The sequence below is a fragment of the Hemiscyllium ocellatum genome, chromosome 31 (genome assembly GCF_020745735.1).
Source record: "Hemiscyllium ocellatum isolate sHemOce1 chromosome 31, sHemOce1.pat.X.cur, whole genome shotgun sequence".
Taxonomy (NCBI): domain Eukaryota; kingdom Metazoa; phylum Chordata; class Chondrichthyes; order Orectolobiformes; family Hemiscylliidae; genus Hemiscyllium; species Hemiscyllium ocellatum.
In genome coordinates this window covers 15,827,297-15,850,080 of record NC_083431.1, presented here as the reverse complement: position 1 = coordinate 15,850,080, position 22,784 = coordinate 15,827,297, and the positions used below count along the sequence as shown (strand labels likewise).

General features: G+C 42.5%; 1 protein-coding gene across 6 annotated transcripts in view; it reads right to left on the bottom strand.

The window, feature by feature from the left end:
• Nucleotides 1–7,419: 7,419 nt before the first annotated feature.
• rap1gap2a (RAP1 GTPase activating protein 2a) overlaps nucleotides 7,420–22,784 on the bottom strand; it is a 354,141-nt gene continuing 338,776 nt past the window's right edge. For 4 of the 6 annotated variants that reach the window (XM_060848310.1, XM_060848305.1, XM_060848307.1 and 1 more), the window contains 4 exons: nucleotides 22,371–22,476; nucleotides 20,590–20,666; nucleotides 19,484–19,534; nucleotides 7,420–13,089 (listed from right to left, as the gene is read on the bottom strand). In XM_060848310.1, coding sequence (XP_060704293.1) covers nucleotides 19,523–19,534; nucleotides 20,590–20,666; nucleotides 22,371–22,476 — 195 coding nt within the window. In that variant the 3' untranslated portion in view covers nucleotides 7,420–13,089; nucleotides 19,484–19,522. The remainder of the gene's footprint in view (nucleotides 13,090–19,483; nucleotides 19,535–20,589; nucleotides 20,667–22,370; nucleotides 22,477–22,784) is intronic. The other 2 variants (XM_060848306.1, XM_060848309.1) reach the window with 2 other exon arrangements.

Genomic DNA, 22,784 nt, shown 5'->3' with positions numbered 1-22,784 from the left:
AGTCAGTCACCTGAGGCTGGAATTGAACCCTGGGTCTCTGGCCCTGGGTCTATGCCACCCACCCACTGCGCCACTGTGCTACCCTTTGGTTGGACTGAAGGATCTGTTTCTGTGCTGTATGGCTCTATAAGATGTACAAAAGTCATGTAACAAGCTCTAGAAATGCATATTGTAGCTATTGGATGAGGCAGAGAAAATAAACCATGTTGAAAATGCAAAATGAAATCAAATCTGAAACTAGTGGGATAGGTCTTTAATCATTTGATTGTAACATGAACCCTGATATGATTTTGTAGCTCATAGCAATATCATTATGTATTTTATTTGTATGATTGCATTATCTCCAGGATATTGTCCATCCAGGGTTACCTGTAATGGACTGGTTTTCAACAGTAGCTATAATTTGAGAGAGTCGTAGAGTCATATACAGCACAGAAATGGATCCTTCAGTCCAACTTGTCCACACCAACCAGATATCCTAACCTAACTAAGTCCCATTTGCAGCAATTGGCCCATATCACTCTAAACCCTCCCTATTCATATACCCATCCAAATGTCTTTTAAGTATTGCAATTTTACCAGCCTCCATCACTTCCTCTGACTGTTTATTCCATACACGCACCACCTTCTGTGTGAAAAAGTTGCCCCGTAGGTCCCTTTTATATCTTTTAAACCAATGCCCTCCAATTTTGGCCTCCTCCACCCTGTGGAAAAGATCTGGTCTATTTACCCTATCCATGCCCCTCATGATTTTTAAAAACTCTATAAGGTCACCCCTCAAGTCTCCGGCGCTCCTGTAGTCTTCAGACAGCTTTGTATGTGTAACAGGGAGTGTTGTGTGAAACATCCTCGAAACTTACAACATATGTTTACAAATTCACACCTAATAAATAGAATTGGGTCTTTGTTGTAGCCTTTGCCTCTATTGCATGACTAGGTCATGTGGTAACGTCATTGAAAATGATTGATGGCAAAGGATGTGGAGACTGTATGTTGAAATCTGATTAGAATATAAATTGTACCAGCCTGCCTGGCCTCCCGTGTAGTAAGGTGAATGATTCATTGAGTTTTTTTTAAAAAAACAATCTGGCATAAAAGAGTAGAACAGCATAGCTCCCCCATCCTGCTAAAGAAAGACAGATCAGCATTTTTAATGAATGCTTCGTCAGACCAACTCTGACTAAGAGCCACATGATGAAACTGTTATTCCAGTTATGTCTGTGCTGGTTAACAACAACTATCTAACCAGTCCAGCTTTCATGTTCCCACTATTAATTCCCCACAGACCTGTAGATTTTACCTGCTTGGGTATTTATTCAATTCCTTGTAGCAAGATATGGTTCAATCAGCCTTCCCACCCTTTCAGACAATGCTGTTCAATTTATAATGAGCTGCTGCATAGAGAGATTTATTGGCACTACTGAATTCAGAGTAGACTATTGGGCCATGAGAGCCTGCTCTGCTAATCAATAGGATTGTGGCTGATCATGGCCTTAACTCCATGTTGCTGCCTACTCCAGGCTACCTTAGAACCCTGTTGTCTTGTAGTGCAGTGGTCATGTCCTTACCCCTGCACTGAGAGACCTGGGTCGAAGTCCCAGCTGCTCCAGCTTTTGAATGGAGCTTTTGGTGGACAACAGGTACCTGATGGACAACTGGGCACCACCCACCAGGCCAATAACAACAATAGCAATAGCAATATCAATATGGGCGGCACGGTGGCACAGTAGTTAGCACTGCTGCCTCACAGCGCCTGAGACCCGGGTTCAATTCCCGACTCAGGCGACTGACTGTGTGGAGTTTGCACATTCTCCCCGTGTCTGCGTGGGTTTCCTCTGGGTGCTCCAGTTTCCTCCCACAGTCCAAAGATGTGCAGGTAAGGTGAATTGGCCATGCTAAATTGCCCGTAGTGTTAGGTAAGGGGTAAATGTAGGGGTATGGGTGGGTTGCGCTTCGGCGGGTCGGTGTGGACTTGTTGGGCCGAAGGGCCTGTTTCCACACTGTAAGTCTAATCTAATCTAAAAAAAACATCTGTGGAGAAAGTGAGGACTGCAGATGCTGGAGATTAGAGTTGAAGAATGTGGTGCTGGAAAAGGACAACCGGTCAGTCAGCATCTGAGGAGCAGGTGAGTCAACGTTTCAGGCATAAGCCCTTCATCAGAATGAGGCCATTGCCTGAAATGTCAACTCATTCCTGATGAAGGGCTTATAATTTGACTGTAATAACATCTGTGAACAGGGTGATTACAAAATAAAAGGAGAGCAAAAAATAAAAGCAGCCCACGGGTGGGGCCTCTTGTGGCACAGTGCTTGTGGCATGAGAGGCCTGGTGCAAGTCCCACCTGCTACAGAGCTGTGTCTAAATAGGTTGATTAGGTCTGAACAAAATCAAACTAACAACGAACTTAAAAATATTCAATGACCCTGAACTCCACTACCCAGCTAGACTTCATAGAATGTGAGTTCCCTGTTTGGATCAGATTAACAGCCCCAATCAGGGTGCCCTGGCTGACAGATAGAGGCATGTCAGAGATTCTGACACTCTGGGGTGCTGACTCTGAAGAGGACTCTCCACCTGTAAATAAAGGTTGACTTGGTGCCGAGATACCGAACTCTGTGAAGTTATTTCACCCATTGGAGCAGAGAATTCCACAGCCTAGACTTCTGAGAGAAGAATGTTCCCCCTTCTTAAACTAAATGGGAGACCCCCTAAATTTTATACTGTGTCCCAAACTACAAGTCTTTCCTACAAGGATAAGCATCCTCTCAGCATTGACCCTGTCAAAACCCCCTCTGGATCTTCTTTGTTTCAATAAAATCACTTCTCATTCTTCCAAACACTGATGGACGCAGGCACCACCTGTCCAATATTTCCTTGAGACATCACCGTCAACATCATGAAGTGTGCTAAATTAAATATTAAGTTATAATTTCATTGGTTGGCAGGACATGGGACTGCATAAGACTGCATATTTTGCTGAACAAGGGAACTGGCTGGAACCAGCTGTTAATATGCACCATAAAACCACACTCCACTCCATGGAGTGTCAGGAGCGAATCTGATAGATACATAGAGAGCAGGAACAGGCCATTCAGCCCCTTCAAGTCTGCTCTGCCATTCAGAGTTGATCCTTTATCTCCTATGATCACATTGAATGAGATAGAAACCTTGATGTTGACACTCCAGGGGTGTGATCAGCTCTTTCCAAACCCTTCAAGAGTTGGGACCATTCTGGAGTAATAGCTGAGGTCTGTTCAGTTATTGGATCCTCCCAATGCCTCAGATACATGTAAATTGTACCTTGCATAATTAAGAAATGCGTTTGGCTTTGTTGTAACTATTGAGAAAAAGTCGAACCCCAATATTTGTTTGTTCTCCAAACACAAAGACGGTTCAGAACTGATCTGCTTTAGTAACTGTGTGTGTACATAAAGATTTTTAATGAATAAAGTATATGTTTGCAATACAAAAAATAGCTGGATATTAAAAATCAAATTCCTCAGCTATCATGGATGGATAAGGAGAAACCATGTGAGAAATTCTGTATTTTTTGTATTAAATTACTGTCATGTAGAGAGATCCATATAATCCAGCCCTTAGTGCCTGTGACTGCTGGATTCAAATGTGCAGAGTGCGGAGATTGACGCAGGGGAGCAAAGGTTACTGCTTTACCACCCTATACCCACATCTCTCTCACTCTCTCTCAAACTGCCCAAGATAACTGTGCACCTTGTGGTTTGATAAACAGCCGGTAAACCCCTTTGCTGCAAACAGAGACTTTTAAAGGGAGTTTTCAACCCAGAAACAGTGATGGCAGGGCTAAGGGATCTAGCAGGTAAAAACAAGGACTGCAGATGCTGGAAACTAGATTCTAGATTAGAGTGGTGCTGGAAAAGCACAGCAGTTCAGGCAGCATCCGAGAAGCAGGAAAATCGACGTTCGGGCAAAAGCCCTTCATCAGGAAGCAGCTAATGCCGCAAAGGGAACTGCTTCAGACAGAGCTAATACGTAAGGGATATAATCATGAAACATTATGTATTTCCCTATTTTAAAATTTGCACTGTTAACTAAGGTTAACTCTGCAAAGTTGTATTTTTCTGCATGTTTGGGGTTTGAGTGTGTGTTTGTGTGTGCTAGAATCATAAAGCACAGAAACAAACCCTTTGGTCCAACTCACACATGTGACCAGATATTCTAAACTGAACTGATCCCATTGTCTGCATTTGGCCCATAACCCTCGAAACCTTTTTGCATTCATGTACCTGTCTAGATGCCTTTTAAATGTAACTGTATCCATCTCTACCACTTCCTCTGGCAGCTCATTTCATACACGTACCACCCTCTGCGTGAAAAAGTTGCCCCTCAGTTTCCTGTTAGATCTTTCCCCTCTCACCTTAAACCTATGCCCGCTAGTTTTGGATTCCCCTACCCTGGGAAAAAGGCATTGAGCGTGGGACATGTTTGTACATTTTAAAAATATTTTTAGTATTTTATTTACCAAACTGAACTGTATCAATAAAACTGATTTCTAATGTGTTAACTCGAGAGTACATGTTTGGCTTAATTCTTGCAAACTACATAGCTACAGGCTAGTACATAATGAATTGGCAATCTAGTATCATATTCGAAAATTGAAAAACCCATTGTTGTCACCAGGTGGGAAAAGAGAAAAAAAAAGTTACCCCTCCTGTACCAATAATCTTTTCTTTTCTTGTGTGTGTTTTCAATTGCTGCGTGGTATGAAATGGTAGAATTACTTTGATGACTGATTTATTTTGCTAACGTATATGCATAAACGTTATGGACCAGTAGCAGGAACCTGAAACTGCAAGGAATGAGAGAAGTTATTTATTTCACCAAACCCCGCACTCTCTGACAGAGCATGTGGTAGTGACACCACGGGTAACCAAACTGGCCCTGATTTGCCCCCTACCATTTCAGACACTTCAGTAAATCACTACATCACTGTGCAACCTGGCTATTGCTCCTGTCGGAAAAGACGTCCTGCCCGTTTGGAGCTGGCGAGGGGAGAGGATGGTCTCTTCTGCAAAAGTGCTGAGTCACACTTCCTGTTGCCCCCCCCCACCACCCCAACATTTGCAAGCCCCACCCCTGTGGCTCCCCCTCCTCATTGCAATGTCACCCCTGAGCCTGGGTCCCTCCGGCCCCTGGAGCCTCAGCTGAATATAGTTCCAACAGCAGTCACTGTCTCCCCATGGGGTGCTGCTCAGTGCAGAGGAACTGACCTGATCTTAATTTACTCTTCACAGGCTGACCATCTCTGACCCTGTATCCTGTTTGATTTTATAAAAATGTTGATTTTTACAAATGTTTGTAAATTCAGAATTTACAAACTCTACGGTCCGTTTTTAACCTGGAGTCTGTTGCTCTCCAGAAGGTTGTGAGTGACCCCCAGAACCTAAAGGCAGATTGTTAATTTACATTAATCTGATATCTTTCACATGGAGGCCATGTTGAAAACAACCAGGTGACCTCTTCCTGATTAATATTTGTCTTTGATTTTGTCATGGGATGTGGGTTTGGTTTGGTGAGGCCAGAATTTATTGCCTATCTCAAATTGCGCTTGAATTGAATGGTTATTAGGCCAGTTCAGAGGTTAGTTAGGAATCAACCACATTGCTGGGGGTCTGGGGTTACAGAATGTCTGTTCAGTCATGTAGACATCACTGGCTAGTTCTGCATTTATTGCCCATCCCTACTTTCCCCAGAGACGGTGGTAGCCCTCTTGAACTGTTGTAATCCATTTGGAGCAACAATGGTAGACTTTTCTTTCCCAAAGGGGCACCAGTGAACCAGGTGTGTCTTTACAACAATGAACAATAGTTTCATGGTCACTGTTACTGAGAATAGCTTTTAATTCCAGATTTCCTTTGATTAATTGAATTCAAATTGTGTTACTTGCCCGGGTGGGATTTGAACCAATGTCACAAAAGCAATGGCCTGCTCCAGTGATAGTACCATTACACATTATTCTGGTATAACGTGTTTTTCATCAACACAAATTGGCTACAGGGCAACTGACAAATTGTGGACAGTTTGGAGAGCGCAAACTTTCTACTGAATGGGTATAGTGATTTTCTATAGCAATCCTCTACTGTGCAATTTTCAATAACAGATTCTCACAGTGCAAAGTCACAGAAGAACATAACTCTCACATTATAGCAGAACGACATGTGCGTCATCACCTCCCTCACCAAAACAACATTGTTAGAGCATATGAACGGGTCATTATGACAATACTGATTGTGGGATCTTGCTGTGTGTAATCTGGTTGCTGTATTTCCAACATTCTGGTACTGACTACACCTGAAAACTATGAAGTTGGCTGTGAAATGTGTTGGCATGCCCAGGGATGTTGACAGGCACTATATAATGGTTAAACCTTTCATGATGAACACGCTATTCCTGTTCCTGAATGTGCAACACTTTGAATTCATCGCTGGGTGAAAAATATATGATTGTGAGTCAGCAGCTGTTTTGACACCTGGAATAATGTTTCTTTTCACTGTAGATGTGCTGGTTTATTACAACCTCATTATCTACACCGTGGTATCATTTTCTAAGAGTAAATGGCAGTTTCTTGGTAGCAAAACTGTCATGCCAGGACGGTGTTGCTATTTCTGTACAGGCATGTTTGAACAAAGTCCTCTGATCTATCATGGAACTTTTGCAGCATGGAAAGAGGCCATTCAGCCACTGTGTCTGTACCTGCTCTCCAAATCAGAGACACACTAAAGCTTGAGGAAGCTGCTTCCAAGATGCAATGGGGAAAGACCACCAGCTATTGTCTTTCAGCCAAAGTTAAATGGGAATCCATTCAGTTAAGGGTGCCTCAAGTATATGTAACTATAGTCTTGTACAAGTAAAAAATGTCTTTGGTTTGTTTGTTGGGTAGAGTCAAACTCCAATGTTTGTTTCTTCATATTTTATTGTACAGAACTGAACTGTGTTATTGACTCTAAATATTTCTGCAGATATTTTTATGAATAAAGTACATTTTTGAAATGAGAATAAGCTCTCGAAGTCAGCATATCACATTCTCTTGTGTTCTCCTCATAATCCAGGATACCGCTCCTTTTTTAAAAAAACACAGGCAATTCACTGGTGAATAAGTTGAGTGAACCTGCCTCCACCACACTCTCAGGCAGTAACATTCCTGACTCCAGGCATTTATTGAAAAAGTGCATAAGTTTTTGCTTATTTGACTAATTAATTCAAATCTGTACCTTCTCTTTCCTGAGTATGTACACTTCCTCAAGCTCCAGGTCGAACCATATTCCCTCTGGCTTCTACGTACGGAGCTTATAAACGTGCTATGAACCTATCATAAGAAGTACCTAGATTAAGACTCGAAATCATTTTGACACAAAATACATTTATTATTGTGTAGCGTCACACAGAAACATGGGCAAAATATACAAACAAGGATATTTGACATCCTCCAGTTTTTACATCACAACGAAAGGAATTTTGCCAAAGTAGCAATAAATTAATTGTACAATATTTACATCTGTGGATAGGTCAGGCAGCTTCATAAATCTCTGCCACATCTCATTAACAGTTCCACACACATAATCCTAACCATTCACCTTAGTTCATGTCAAAAAGTCCTCAACTGTAGGTCCTGGTCCCACTGTTTTGAATTTCAAGTGTTTTGCATTCTGTGTTCGATCAATACACAGGAGTTAGCAGGAGTGTAGCTCCAGGAACCTCTTGCATTTCAAAGATGACACCTACTGGGGCGTGTTTATGTATATGTGTGACAGTGAAACAGAAGAAAAATCACATTATAGACACATTGGCATTAGGCTTTAAGTGATGCCATCAACTTCAATCTCCTGAGAATCATTCTGTTAATGGCACTTCACCATTCAATGCAGTAAACATCCTGAGGTTCTTCATAAAGGCAAAAGAATACTAAATGTTAGTGAAAATACTTGGAGAAGTGGCTCCAAGAAGTCTTTTAATAGCAGATACAAAGGGGCAAGGAAGAATGTTTCAGACAGTGAGATTGCTGATATCTTTGGCACCGTGGTGAAAGGATGGAAAAGATGTACAGCCCACTGGAGTTTGACAATAACAGACATGCCAACTCACCAAGTCTCTGCAGTCAGACCTCCCTTACAGAGTCTGTTCAGTCCATCTCCCTTTGATTTATAACTTAGCTCAGCCCTAAGGGAAGAGGACAAGGCTTAGCTGACCAGCTTTCTCCTTGAGCTAACCTCACTGACTGAGAGAAAGCCAGTGTGATTTTCACCACTCTGCAGTACCAATATGAACACATTCCCCCAATATAGAACGAATATTGTCATCAGACTAACTGTGTGTGCAGTCTCAAACTCATGACCATAGGGAAGGTATCCACCAGTTAGAAGCCCACTAAGTGATTTATCTCTCCATCCTTAAACAAACAGAATTACAAATTAAATTGAATTTTATGATTTATTTAAAAGACATATTCAGATTTATCCAGAGCTGTAATATTTGCAACCTCAAATAAATACTTTCCATACACCTGTCAGCCATTTTGTTCAATTTGTCAATGGTGAAGGTCAAACTTGGAAAATCAAGATGACAGAATTGATATCTGGTTATAGGCTGTGATAATACCTGAGGCAATAAAGTGGTTAAGTGCTGCTTTTTTAAATAGGTTTTTTTGTGTTTTCTATTTCTCTGTTTATCATTCCTTTTGTCAACAGCGTGATATTTATAATGTTTGTAATGTCTTAAGGGAAATGCATTTATTTAAATTCAGTCTGAGGTGAACCTCTCTTGAATGTCCATGCAGGGGATGAGTGACTGTGCAGGGAAGTGTGGGGAGCCAGAATCTAACCTCTATCTGTCACCTCCAGATTCCACAAACCAGGACAAGAAGTTTTCCAAGATGCAAGAAGTGGGGAGTACAATCTTAAATTCCAACACCCACGGATATTATGGTTGGTTACAAGGAATATCTTGCAAATTCAGTTCAGATTTTGGTAAGCACACAGAAGAACACAGAAGACTTGATTTTGAATTTGTGCAACAACCATACAAGATGACTTCCATTAAATCCGTGATTAGACATTCTCTGGGCATCAGGAAGGCTCCTAAATCTGCTGCCTCTAAGATCATAGGTGATTTACAGTCAATTCAATCAGAGGCACCTTACAGAGGGCCAACATAGGACAGAACCATCTAGCTGTGTCTTGTGGATGTGGTGTTAAAATAATCATTTCAGTTCTGAAATAAGGGCAAGAATACAAAACATGTGTTGAAATGCTTGGAAAACATTTTAGAATTTCAAAGAAGGAGATGTTGCCAGATTTTGGCCCTGCCTTTACTCCGAGAGTGAAGGGATTTTAAATGGTGCAAACTTCCGTGACAGTTGGAAAATAATTGGCCAAGCACATTTCAATTGCGACAGGCTGGTGAGTGGAAGGGAGAGAAAGGACAAGTAAGGAGTTAAAATGAGTAGAAGAGAGGACAATGAGAGAGTGAGGAGAAATGAAGGAAACAGACAGAATGGAAGTCCACTCTAATGAGAGAGACAGAGAAGCAGGAGAGAGAAAGTCAAAATAAATTGATGAGAATGAAAGGAGACAATACAACAAGAGATTTAGGTGGGAGACAATATTTATGGAACTCCAAGAGGAAGCAGAGAGTTAGAGATTCGACAGAAAATAGGAAGAGTGACTAGGAAGAGTGCTATGTAATGAGCCAGATTTTATAAAAGATCTTAAAGTAAGGGAATATTTAGGAGGTAGTGAACATAATATGGTAGAGTTCAGATGGTAAAGAGAGCAGGCAAAATTGAATGTAATGATGTTACAGTTAGCTAAAGGTAATTGCAGGGGCATGAGAGAGGAACTGACCAAAATTGACTGGAAGCACAGCCGAGTGGGGAAGACAGTAGAGCAACAATTGCAGGAGCTTCTGGGTGTAATTGAGGACACAGTACAGAGGTTCATCTCAAAGCGGGGGAGGGGGGGGGAGGTGGTGGTGGTGGAATTACAGAGCCATGGCTGACGAAGGAAGCCAGAAATGTTTCAAAGATCAAAGAAAAAGAGAGAGAGCCTATAAAGTGGCCAAGAGCAAGCAATGGGAAATCAGAAGATTGGGAAGACTACAAAAACAGAGAATAACAAATAGAGAAATAAGGAAGGAGAGGATCAAATATGAAGGTAAGCTAGCCAGGAATATTAGAAATGATAGTAAATTTTCTTTCAATACATCAAAATAAACGAGAGACAAAAGTAGACATTGGGCCGCTCCAAATTGATGCTGTAAGGCTAGTGATGGGAGATGAAGAAATAGCTGAAGAACTTAATAAGTACTTTGTGTCAGTCTTCACAGTGGAAGACATGAGTAATATCCCAACAATTAAGGAGAGTCAGGGGCAGAGTTGAGTATGGTAGTCATTACAAAAAGAAAGTGCTAGAAAAGCTAAACGGTCTAAAAATTGATAAATCTCCTGGCCCCAGTGGGTTACATCCTAGAGTTCTGAGGGAGGTGGCTGAGGAAATAGCGGCGGTGTTGGCTATGATCTTTCAAAAATCACTGGAGTCAGGGAAAGTCCCAGATGATTGGAAAATTGCTGTTATAACCCCCTTATTCAAGAAAGGATCAAGACAAAAGATGGAATATATATATATATATTTATATATATATAAATGATCTGGATGAAGAAACTGGGGGCATTGTGGTGAAGTTTGCCAATGATACAAAGTTAGGCAGACAGGCAGGTAGTACTGAGGAGGTGGGGAGACTGCAGAAAGATGTAGACAATTTAGGACTGTGCTCCAGTAAATGGTTGATGAAATTCAATGTGAGCAAATGCGAGATTTTGCACTTTGGAAAAAAGAATGCAGGCATAGACTATGTTTTAAATGGTGAGAAAATTACGGTGAGTCAAAGTACAAAGTACAAGGGGATCTGGGAGCGCTAGGCCAGGATTCTCTCAAGGTTGACTTGCAGGTTGAGATGGTGGTTAAGAAAGCAAATGTAATGTTGTCATTTATCTCAAGACAGTTGGAATGTAAAAGCAGTGATGTGCTTCTGAGACTTTATAAAACTCTAGTTAGACCTCATTTAGAATACTGTGTCCAATTTTGGGCCCCATACCTCAGGAAGGACATACTGGCACTGGAGTGTGTCCACCGGAGATTCACATGGATGATCCCTGGAATGGTAGGCCTAACATATGATGATCGGCTGAGGATCCTAGGATTGTATTCATAAGAGTTTAGAAGGTTGAGGGGAGATCTAATAGAAACTTACAAGATAATGCAAGTTTAGGGCAGCAGACATGCCTTTTTCAAAAGAGCTCTCTCTCTCTCTCTATAAAATGGCTGTTGACAATTCCACTGTAATCTCCAATTAATTAAAAACTCAACATGATGATACAGTACACACTGACCAATCAGTTTCTGAGTGGTGTCACTTTTCTGAAAATAGAAAGACATCAGTCCACATCAAATTGAGAAGTTTATCAAACACTGTTCCATGGGATAGTATTAAAGTAAGGCAAAACTTTGGGGGTTCTCACAAAATAAAGGATTTCTGTTTCTCTTGCCAATTTTAATACTGAATAAAGTAGGTTTGGGACAACAAGAGAGAACCAGGGAATAGTTGGCAGCTCTTCCAGGGCTGGAGGAGAATGCCGACACCAACCAGAATAGTCTTTGAATTAGGAATCAAGGGTTATTTCTGTATACCAGTTACCCTTTTGTCAGGAAGGGACACTGAACGTAGATCAAGCTATTAGAAGTCAGTGAATCGGGTGGACATGGTGAAGTTTGGATCTCTCACATTTAGTAAGTGGTTCTTGGGTGAGGGTGGCACCATGGGTTGGGGGCACTTGTTCATGGCAACTTTGGGGTGACACTAATAATTGTTGGTGTTCTGCAACACATGGACTTACTGCCACAGGAATGGGGTGGAAGGCTGCTCAGGCCAGATTCACTTTAGTTCCCAAACTGCGCAAGAGGTGAGTAATCATTGCTGACCATCCAGTGCCCATCTATAAGGGGCAAGATCTGGTGCCTGCCATCTGACTTTCAAAACAAAGAATGACAAAGATAAAATAAAACTGGATAGCAAAGTGCTTGAAGCTTTCACAAGATATATCAATCACATTGTTCAGGGAACAAACTAAAATGAATTATAATCTTGTTGAGCATGTTTTACTATAATCCTTCAAAGACCCAGGACCGAGAAAGGCAGATTTTTTTTTTTTACTTTGAACATCTATCGCATTTAAATGTAACATCAGATATACAGATGACAAACCTAGCTGGACACAACAAACATTTTTGTTAATTGGCAGTGTAAACATGGTGGATAACAAGTTACAACACAAAGTTTAGGCTCTGGTACAATTACTGTGCGAAGCAACATTGGCAGGGATTCAGGTACGACCACCTCACTGCCTCAGAATGACTAGACAAGGGAGGATGTGTTTGAAGATTGAGATCCCTGAAGTCTCCTGGTTTTGTTGCCCTCTGTCCTTGGACAGGAGGCAGTGAGATCACCTCAAATGTTTTCCCAGTGGGCTTGGAGACCTCTAGGAGGTCTGTTTTTAGGATATGCAGAATCTCTTTCAATATATCTGTCCCAGATACATCCCATCATAAGTTGCAAAGAAGCAAGCTTAATGCTTTTGAAACAGTACCTCACCAGTGAGGTGCCCATAGAACACTTCTTTTCAAGGGGCTGCAGCACCAGGCAAGGGAAGGATACAGGGGACATTGAAGATTATCCATATCTTCTACAGCGTACATGCGTTAGACTGCTGAATTACCTAAACCCTGACAGTAACACATCTCCGAGTGGGCCCTGAATAGGCCTGCCTTGAAGCTGGAGTGGACTACCTGAACCCCTGTAACAGCAGATGTAGGACAGAATTTCCTGGTGATTTCCAGCCTCCCAGGACACAGGAAGGTGTGTTTCAGATGCAGAAAGGACGGGTGCAGCTCAAGGTGAACCAGCTGTAGCTACATTTGCGGTGAATGGAAGTTTCCACTAGCTGTTGGAGGGAATGAAGGGCGCCTTTACTGTCAGCTGGATTATCCCTGAAATGGTGTTCACTGAAAAACAATTTATAGAGAGTATAGACAGCAGAACACTCAAAATTAATGAATCTAAGTATTTTCAAAATAAACTTTAAAAGCATTTTCAAAACTAGACTTTGGTCTGTGTCATACAGCAATCCTTAATGGTTTTATGTGAAGTTGCTTTGTGCATTATTTTGACTCTGTAACCTTGACAATTTAAAATTGTTTAAAGCCTCTGTTATAACAAGAGTAACTAATCACCAGCCTATGCCACTTGTATAAGCAAGTTCATATTTACTGTGCATAGTTTTCTGTTTTTGCAACCATAGTGTTGATTAAAATGATTTTCCTCAAAATTACAGGATCCAATAGGCGGAAAAGCGAAGAAGTAAACTTTGTAGCTGGTGCTCATCTGGGTTCATATATAAATACCAATCAGTCAGACATGGATTAGTGAGAGAATTGTGATTTTATTCTTCAAATATTCAACACTCCCTCAGATTTCTCTCCAGACTTTATGCATAGATATACTCTCCATGCAGTTTTAGCTGTATCTGATTAAAGACAGGGGTGTCAAGGGGCTAACTGACCATGCAGACTGCAGTCCCTCACGCAATTTTTTTCAGAGACCAGCAATTCAGTTCAGGGATTGATATGAAACCTTGTTGGGCTATTTTTCCTTTAATCTGCCATGGGATGTGGATGTTACTGGCAACACCAATACTTGTTGCTTATCTCTAATTGCCCTTAAACTGAGTGGCTTGCTAGATCAGTTCAAAGTCAACCACATCACTGTGGGTCTGTATTCATTGTAGGCCAGACCAGGGAAGGAAGATAGATTTCCTTCTTTGAGGGTGGCACGGTGGCTCAGCGGTTAGCACTGCTGCCTCACAGTGCCAGGGACCCGGTTTCGGGCGACTGTCTGTGTGGAGTTTGCACGTTCTCCCCGTGTCTGCGTGGGTTTCCTCTGGGTGCTCTGCTTTTCTCCCACAATCCAAAAATGTGCACGTCAGGTGAATTGGCCATGCTAAATTGCCCCATAGAGTGAGGTGCATTAGTGAGAGGGAAATGGGTCTGGGTGGGTTACTCTTCAGAGAGTCGGTGTGGACTTGTTGGGCCGAAGGGCCTGTTTCCACACCCTTCAGGGAAATCTAATCTAATCCATTAATGAACCAGGTGAGTTTTCTTTGATGATTTAAGTTAGCTGCCTGGTCACCTTCACCAATTACATTTATATTCTAGATTTGTTAATTTAGCAGCAATGGTGAGAGTCTGAACCCATGTCCCCAACTTGTGACTCTCAAGTACACACCCAGCAACATGACTATATCACCATCTCCCCATATTCATCCACTGCACGAATGGTGATGGATTTAAAACATAGGCTATGAGGGTATCTAATTGTCTAGCTCCTGTCCAGAGGTGAAATTAATCCTGTGGGAGCTAAAGGGCTTCAAGGAACCAGACAGTCTCACTGAGGCCAGGGCAAGAGGCTTAAGAGAAAGCTGTGGAAGGTTTAAATTTCAAGTCCAACATGGAACACGTAGAGTCATAGAGTCGTAGAGATGTACAGCACGGAAACAGACCCTTCGGCCCAACCTGTCCATGCCGAACAGATATCCCAACCCAATCTAGTCCCACCTACCAGCACCCAGCCCATATCCCTCCAAACCCTTCCTATTCATATACCCATCCAAATGCCTCTTAAATGTTGCAATTGTACCAGCCTCCACCACATCCTCTGGCAGCTCATTCCATGTACATATCACCCTCTGCTTGAAAATGTTGCCCCTTAGGTCTCTTTTATATCTTTCCCCTCTCACCCCACCTATGCCCTCTAGTTCTGGACTCCCCCACCCCAGGGAAAAGACTTTGTCTATTTATCCTATCCATACCCCTCATAATTTTGTAAACCTCTATAAGGTCACCCCTCAGCCTCCGACGCTCCAGGGAAAACAGCCCCAGCCTGTTCAGCCTCTCCCTATAGCTCAAATCCTCCAACCCTGGCAACCTCCTTGTAAATCTTTTCTGAACCCTTTCAAGTTTCACAATATCTTTCCCATAGGATGGAGACCAGAATTGCATGCAATATTTGAACAGTGGCCTAACCAATGTCCTGTACACCGCAACATGACCTCCCACCTCCTGTGCTCAATACTCTGACCAATAAAGGAAAACATAGCAAACGCCTTCCTCAGTATCCTATCTCCCTGCGACCTATGAACCTGCACTCCAAGGTCTCTTTGTTCAGCAACACTCCCTAGGACTTTACCATTAAGTCTATAAGTCCTGCTAAGATTTGCTTTCCCAAAATGCAGCACCTCGCATTTATCTGAATTAAACTCTATCTGCCACTTCTCAGCCCATTGGCCCATCTGGTTCAGATCTTGTTGTAATCTAAGGTAACCCTCTTCGCTGTCCACTACACCTCCAATTCTGGTGTCATCTGCAAACCTACTAACTGGACCTCTTATCCTCATATCCATATCATTTATGTAAATAACAAAAAGTAGTGGACCTAGCACCGATCCTTGTGGCACTCCACTGGTCACAGGCCTCCATTCTGAAAAACTTTCCACCACCACCCTCTGTCTTCTACCTTTGAGCCAGTTCTGTATCCAAATGGCTAGTTCTCCCTGTATTCCATGAGATCTAACCTTGCTAATCAGTTTCCCATGGGGAACCTTGTCGAACGCCTTACTGAAGTCTATATAGATCACATCTACTGCTCTGCCCTCATCAATCCTCTTTGTTACTTTTTCAAAAAACTCAATCAAGTTTGTGCAACATGATTTCCCATGCACAAAGACATGTTGACTATCCATAATCAGTCCTTGCCTTTCCAAATACATGTACATCCTGTCCCTCAGGATTCCCTCCAACAACTTGCCCACTGCCAAGGTCTGGCTCATTGGTCTATAGTTCCCTGGCTTGCCTTTACCGCCCTTCTTAAACAGTGGCACCACGTTTGCCAACCTCCAGTCTTCCGGCACCTCACCTGTGACTATCGATGATATAAATATCTCAGCAAGAGGCCCAGCAATCACTTCTCTGGCTTCCCACAGAGTTCTCGGGTACACTTGATCAGGTCCTGGGGATTTACCCCAAACAGATCCAAAAAAGCATCAGACCAGACTCGAAACGTTAACTCTGATTTTATCTCCACAGATGCTATCAGATCTACTGAGTCTCTCCAGCATTTTTTGGTTGTATCACTCAATTTATGCTAAGGTGAGAGGGTCATCTTATGAGGAGGGATTTATTAAAATGGACCCGTCTTTGGAATTTAGAAGAATGACAGAACATCTCATTGAAATGTATAAAGTTCTCAGAGACCTTGATGCTGCTACCCTAGCTGGGAAGTTTAGCATCATTTGTCCCATTGATAAGCAGATGGCTATTGAAGATTGAGATGATGAACTTCTTACACATAATGTTGTGAAGCTTTTGGTTTCTATAACCCAGAGACCAGTGGAGTCAATGGCTGTACTCAAGACTGAGTCAATGTATTTTTATACGGTGAGTGAATCAAGGAATGTGGTGATAAGGTGGAAATGTTGAGATATTGATCTCAGCCATGATCTTACTGAATGATGGGTCATTCTTCAGTGGGTATGATTTACTCCAGCTCCTGTCTCTTGTGTTCTACTCTGCACTTTCTGCTTTCATTTTCGATGTGTGACATTTTGTTACGAGTAATCAATCCAGTGAACCTTCATTACACTCTGACTGAGGCAACTCGATTTTTCCTTTGATAAAAAATTGTGTAAGGCATTCCAGATGTCTCTTACAAGTGCTCTGGGATCACACAGAATCACCAAAGTCCTACAAAACTGGAGCGAGGTTTCTGCTAGTTAATTGGGAGAATGTGAGGACTGCAGATGCTGGAGATTGGAGTCAAAAGGTGTGGTGCTAGAAAAGCACAGCCGGTCAGGCAGCATCCAAGGAGCAGCAGAGTCAGTGTTTCGAGCATAAGCTCTTCATCAGGAATGGGGGGATGGCCCAACGGGGCTGAGAGATGGGGGAGGGGGTTTGGTGGGAAGGTAGCTGGGAATGTGATAGATTGATGGAGGTGGGAACTGATGGTGATAGGTTGGAGAGGAGGGTGGAGCAGATAGGTGGGAAGTAAGATTAACGGGTAGGACAGTTTAAGAGGGCAGTTGGAGGGATGAATCTGGGATAAGGTGGGGGGACATGAAATGAGAAAACTGGTGAAATCAACATTGATCCTGTGTGGTTGGAGGGTCCAAAGGCAGAAGATGAGGCGTTCTTCCTCCAGGTGTCGGGTGGCTAGAGTTTGGCGGTGGAGGGGGCCCAGGACTTGCATGTCCTTGGTGGAGTAGGAGGGGGAGTTGAAGTGTTCAACCACAGAGCAATGGGGTTGTTTACTGTGTGTCCCAGAGATGTATTTATTATCCATACCCTGAAGTCTTCTACCTCCCAATCAATTCCTTAACTATTTACTAGACTAATACCTGGAACAAACTGGTGTTTTATGACAGAACTTTGGACAGGCTAGGATTGAATTCGCTGGAGTTTAGAAGAGCAAGTGGTGTTTTGAATGAAACATATCATACAGTCACAAATTCATCGAGTCATACAGCACAGAAATAGATCCTTCAGTCCAATTCGTCCTTGCCGACCAGATATAGAGTCATAGAGATGTACAGCATGGAAACAGACTCTTCGGCCCAACCTGTCCATGCCGACCAGATATCCCAACCCAATCTAGTCCCACCTGCCAACACCCGGCCCATATCCCTCCAAACCCTTCCTATTCATATACCCATCCAAATGCCTCTTAAGTGTTGCAATTGTACCAGCCTCTACCACATCCTCTGGCAGCTCATTCCATACACATTAGGTCTCTTTTATATCTATCCCCTCTCACCCTAAACCTATGCCCTCTAGTTCTGTACTCCCCCAACCCAGGGAAAAGACTTTGTCTATTTATCCTATCCTTGCCCCTCATAATTTTGTAAACCTCTAAAAGGTCACCCCTCAGCCTCCGACGCTTCAGGGAATACAGCCTCAGCCTATTCAGCCTCTCCCTATAGCTCAAATCCTCCAACCCTGGCAACCTCCTTGTAAATCTTTTCTGAACCCTTTTAAGTTTCACAACATCTTTCCCATAGGAAGGAAACCAGAACTGCACGCAATATTCCAACAGTGGCCTAACCAACGTCCTGTACAGCCGCAACATGACCTCTCAACTCCTGTACTTAATACTCTGACCAATAAAGGAAAGCATACCAAATGCCTTCTTCACTATCCTATCTACCTGCGACTCCACTTTCAAGGAGCTATGAACCTGCACTCCAAGGTCTCTTTGTACAGCAACACTCCCTAGGACCTTACCATTAAGTGTATAAGTCCTGCTAAGATTTGCTTTCCCAAAATGCAGCACCTCGCATTTATCTGAATTAAACTCCATCTGCTATTTCTCAGCCCATTGGCCCATCTGGTCAAGATCTTGTTGTAATCTGAGGTAACCCTCTTCACTGTCCACGACACCTCCAAGTTTGGTGTCATCTGCAAACTTACTAACTGTACCTCCAGTGCCATTTGCCAACATTTGGACCATATTCCACAGGACTCATCCTATTCATATACCCGTCCAGATGCCTTTTAAATGTTGTAATTCAGATCCTGAGGGGTCTTGATAGGGAAGATGTGGAAAGGATGGGTGAATCAAGAACTAGGGTGACTGTTTAAAAAAATAAAAGTTGCCTTTTTAAGATAGAAATGAGCAGTTTTTTTTCACAGGGTCATGGAGTCATAGAGATCGAGAGCACATAAAAAGGCCCTTCAGCCCATCGCATGTGTATCAGTCAAAAATAATCCCATTTCCCATCACTTGAGCTATAGCCTTGCAATGCCTTGGCATAATGAGCCTTTGGAACTCTCTTCCTCACAATGAGGAGAAAAGAAGAGCATTTGAATTTTTTTTAAGTCAGATGGAGATAGATTCTATTTAAGCAAGGGGTGAAAGGTTATTAGGGGTAGACAGGAAAGTGGCATTGAAGTTACAATCAGATTAGATTAGTTACAGTGTGGAAACAGGCCCTTCAGCCCAACAAGTCCACACCGACCCGCTGAAGCGCAACCCACCCAGACCCCATTCTCCTACATTTACCCCTTCACCTAACCTGCACATTTTTGGACTGTGGGAGGAAACTGGAGCACCCGGAGGAAACCCACGCAGACATGGGGAGAATGTGCAAACTCCACACAGTCAGTCACCTGAGGCAGGAATTGAACCCGGGTCTCTGGCGCTGTGAGGTAACAATGCTCCCCACAAATCAGCCATGGTCTTACCGAATAATGGAGAAGATTTGAATGGAGGGTTTGTGACTCCTGTTCCTAATTCACATGTTCTTGCATATATTGCTAGGAATATATTGATAAGGAATGAAGAAGGACTGACCTTACAAGTGCATAATGCCAGGTGGGGCACTGATTCTTGTTAGTGACCCTGCTGAAAACAATTGGAATAAAATCAGCTCAGCTGCTGGTTAGTTTTTAAAGGATTACTAACAATAGAATCATGAATCAGCTTTGAACTCAACAAAGTTAGATCACAACCACTGCTCCTCATTTCACAGTGCTGTAAAACATCTCTTGTGACCTTGACCAGAACAAACCTCTCCTTTCTCACAACCTGCTTTTCCCTTGGATTGAAGCTGTCATTTAGATCACTTCTGCCCTCCACCTTGTTGTTGACCTTTCCTTTTCTTCCTTCTTTTCATCTACCCTTTTCTCTGGACTCTAAATGGTAAATCTGTAATGTTCTGTCAGCTCGATGGAAGGTAAACCCCGCTTCTGTCCTCACAGGTGCTCAAAGACCTGCTGAGTGTTTCCAGCATTTTCTGTTTTTATTTTAGATTTTCAGCATCTGCAGGTTTTTGTGCTGTTACTAAAGGAGGCTAGAACACTATACTGGAGACCCATATAGATAGCCTATAGGGCAGATGTAACATGGGATTACTTGAACATTGCACTGATGCATACAGCTTAGAAATCAGGTCCTGATGAAGGGCTTTTGTCCGAAATGTCGATTTTCCTGCTCCTCGGATGCTGCCTGACCTGATGTGCTTTTCCAGCACCACTCTAATCTAGACTCTGTTTTCTAGCATCTGTAGTCCTCACTTTTGCCTAGCTTTAGAACTCAGCCTATGTAGGAAGCTGAACATTTGCTGAAAATGGGGATAGACCACCGAGGAAAGGCCATTAGTTACCAGCTCTTTGCCAGAATAATTCAAACCTAATCCCACTATTGCTGTTTTCTCCATCTTTCTCTGTTTCTCTGTTTATCTCTCCACAACCCTTCAAAGGTTCAATGGTTGCTGTCTCTGACCACTGTCCAGCTTCTCCATTGGACCCTCTCAAAACAACGTGAAGATTAAATCACTGAGCCAAGATGCTGCTGAACAATTGCGATCGTGACAAAGGTTATCGTGAGAAAGTGCTTTAACTGAGGAGTTATTCAATGTTACGACAAAGAAGAGATGGACTCCGCAGCCCTGCACTTACCGGGTTTGAGCTGTGATGGAGTTTATCAAATCTGAATTTTAAAGTAGTTCTTGGAGAGGTTTTACTCTTGGCTGTATCTGTGGAGAAAAGTAAAACTTTCAAAACATATAGATTGACAATGCAGTGTGCAATGAAGGGAAGAGGCTTTCATGGAAGGAGCTGTAGAACTTTATTTCAGATTTCTTTATTTTCAATTAGACGACACATGGGCCAAAGCAGGACAAGGTTGGGTGGAGTAAAGGAGATAGGTCAAGATGCGATGATTAGTTCACTGCACATTCTGTCAGCCTGAACCATATCACACCATCTCCAGACATAACACAGGCAGAATTACCTCTCTGAGTTGTAACCAGTTTTATTTTACAGACAGGAATTAGAAGGCCAAGTTGCACTCTTTTCCCATCCTCACGTAAGCTACACCTCAGGATTGCTCCCTCTGAATTTAGCAGTTGTTCCAAATTTAAGTTACAGGCACTGGGTATGTGAGTAGAGAAGATTTGGTCAATTATTTACTCACAACCTCTTCAAACCACACCTTCTGAACAGGTAAACCCCCAGCGGGATAACAAAATGTGTTCAAGGTTCCACACGTTATTCCAGAACTCTGTGTTGCTGCCCTGTGAAATATTTAAACAAATGCTCTACCATTGACTGATTAACATTGATATTTCCTGCTGTTGGGTTTCACTCATATAGCCCATGGTTTCATTAAATAACCTGAAACCGCAGCAATCTGACAGTCAGATACTCTGAGGTTCGGTGACATTTGTACCTTGGGAAAATGCATATTTTATTAATTATCGGGATATGAGAGCTTGGTGGTGGGTGTAATATTCATCACCAACTCCTAGTTCCTCTGAAAATACAGTGCAGGGTTCCTCCAGGTATGATACAGCTTAGTGACCTGCTCGACTATTTCAGAAACATAAAACCAGGAGTAGGCCATTCAGCCCCTCAAGCCTGTTCCACCATTTAATGAGATCTGTGGCCTAACTCTATATACCTGCCTTTGGCCCTTTGCTTAATAAAACAATTATCAATCTCAGATTTAAAACTAACAATGATCTAGCCATTTGTGGAAGAGTGTTTCAAAATGTTATCACCTTTTGTGTGCATAAGAGCTTCCTAAACTCTCTGTTGAACAGCCTGGTCCTAATTTTCAGACAACACTCCCTAATTCTCAAATCTCCAACCAGTGGAAATGATTTATCTTTATTCAGAGAGCAAACACATTGGTATAGGACTGGAGTCCCATATTGACCAAACTAGCCTCTGCTTCCAGAGATTTTAAACTGCATTCAAGTTGCCTTGCTGAGATTGAAACCCACCTTCTTTAAGCCTTTGGATTTCCAATGCATTAACATAACCCACACGTTCAAACTGGTGAAAGTTCTTAAGTTCAGTCCTCTCTGTCTCTGCAACAAGTGTTTACTATTGTATTCGTTCATGGGATGTGGGCATTGCTGGTTAGGCCAGCATTGATTGACCATTCCTAAATGCCACCAAGAAGATGGTGGTGAACTGCCCTTTGGAATCTCATTGAGATGTAGGGACTTCCACAGGGCTGTTAGCAAGAGAATTCCAGGATTTCAGCATAGTGTGTGGCTGGGCGGGGCATTCCAGACATACAGACTAAGGTCTGCACCCAGGTTTAATGCTGGCAACTTTGAATGGGAAATAGCACTCTGGCTTAACCCCTCAATTGTCCTGTACAGTTGATGGGGCAATTGGTTAGGTTCTCGGAATGACAGGTGAGAATGTCGAACTCTAGAGATGCAGACCTGTGGGACTCTTGCACAAGCTCATTTGATTTGGGCTGCTTTGGTTTTCATTGCTGTAGACAAAGACATCTTGTCGGAAAGGAGATGCTATGGATGGCTGATTCCCCTGTGTGAATAGAGAGAGCATTTACCAGTCAGACACATGATATAATAATGACCAATAAGTTGTACTCTACATGACCATACATTTACACAATAGCAGTATAAAGAATGATGAGGCTATCAGCACCTACAATTATGTGAACCAAATTGCAATTCTAGTATCCTCACATACACAGTTCAACACGGAAGTCCAGAGGTTCCTATGAGATTTTCTGTTCTTCTGCAAGTGTACTGTTTCTAGTTCTTGTCTATAGATCTTGTACTGAAATCACTGCTCTAACATGAACTTGAGATTCTTGCCAACTGAATTTA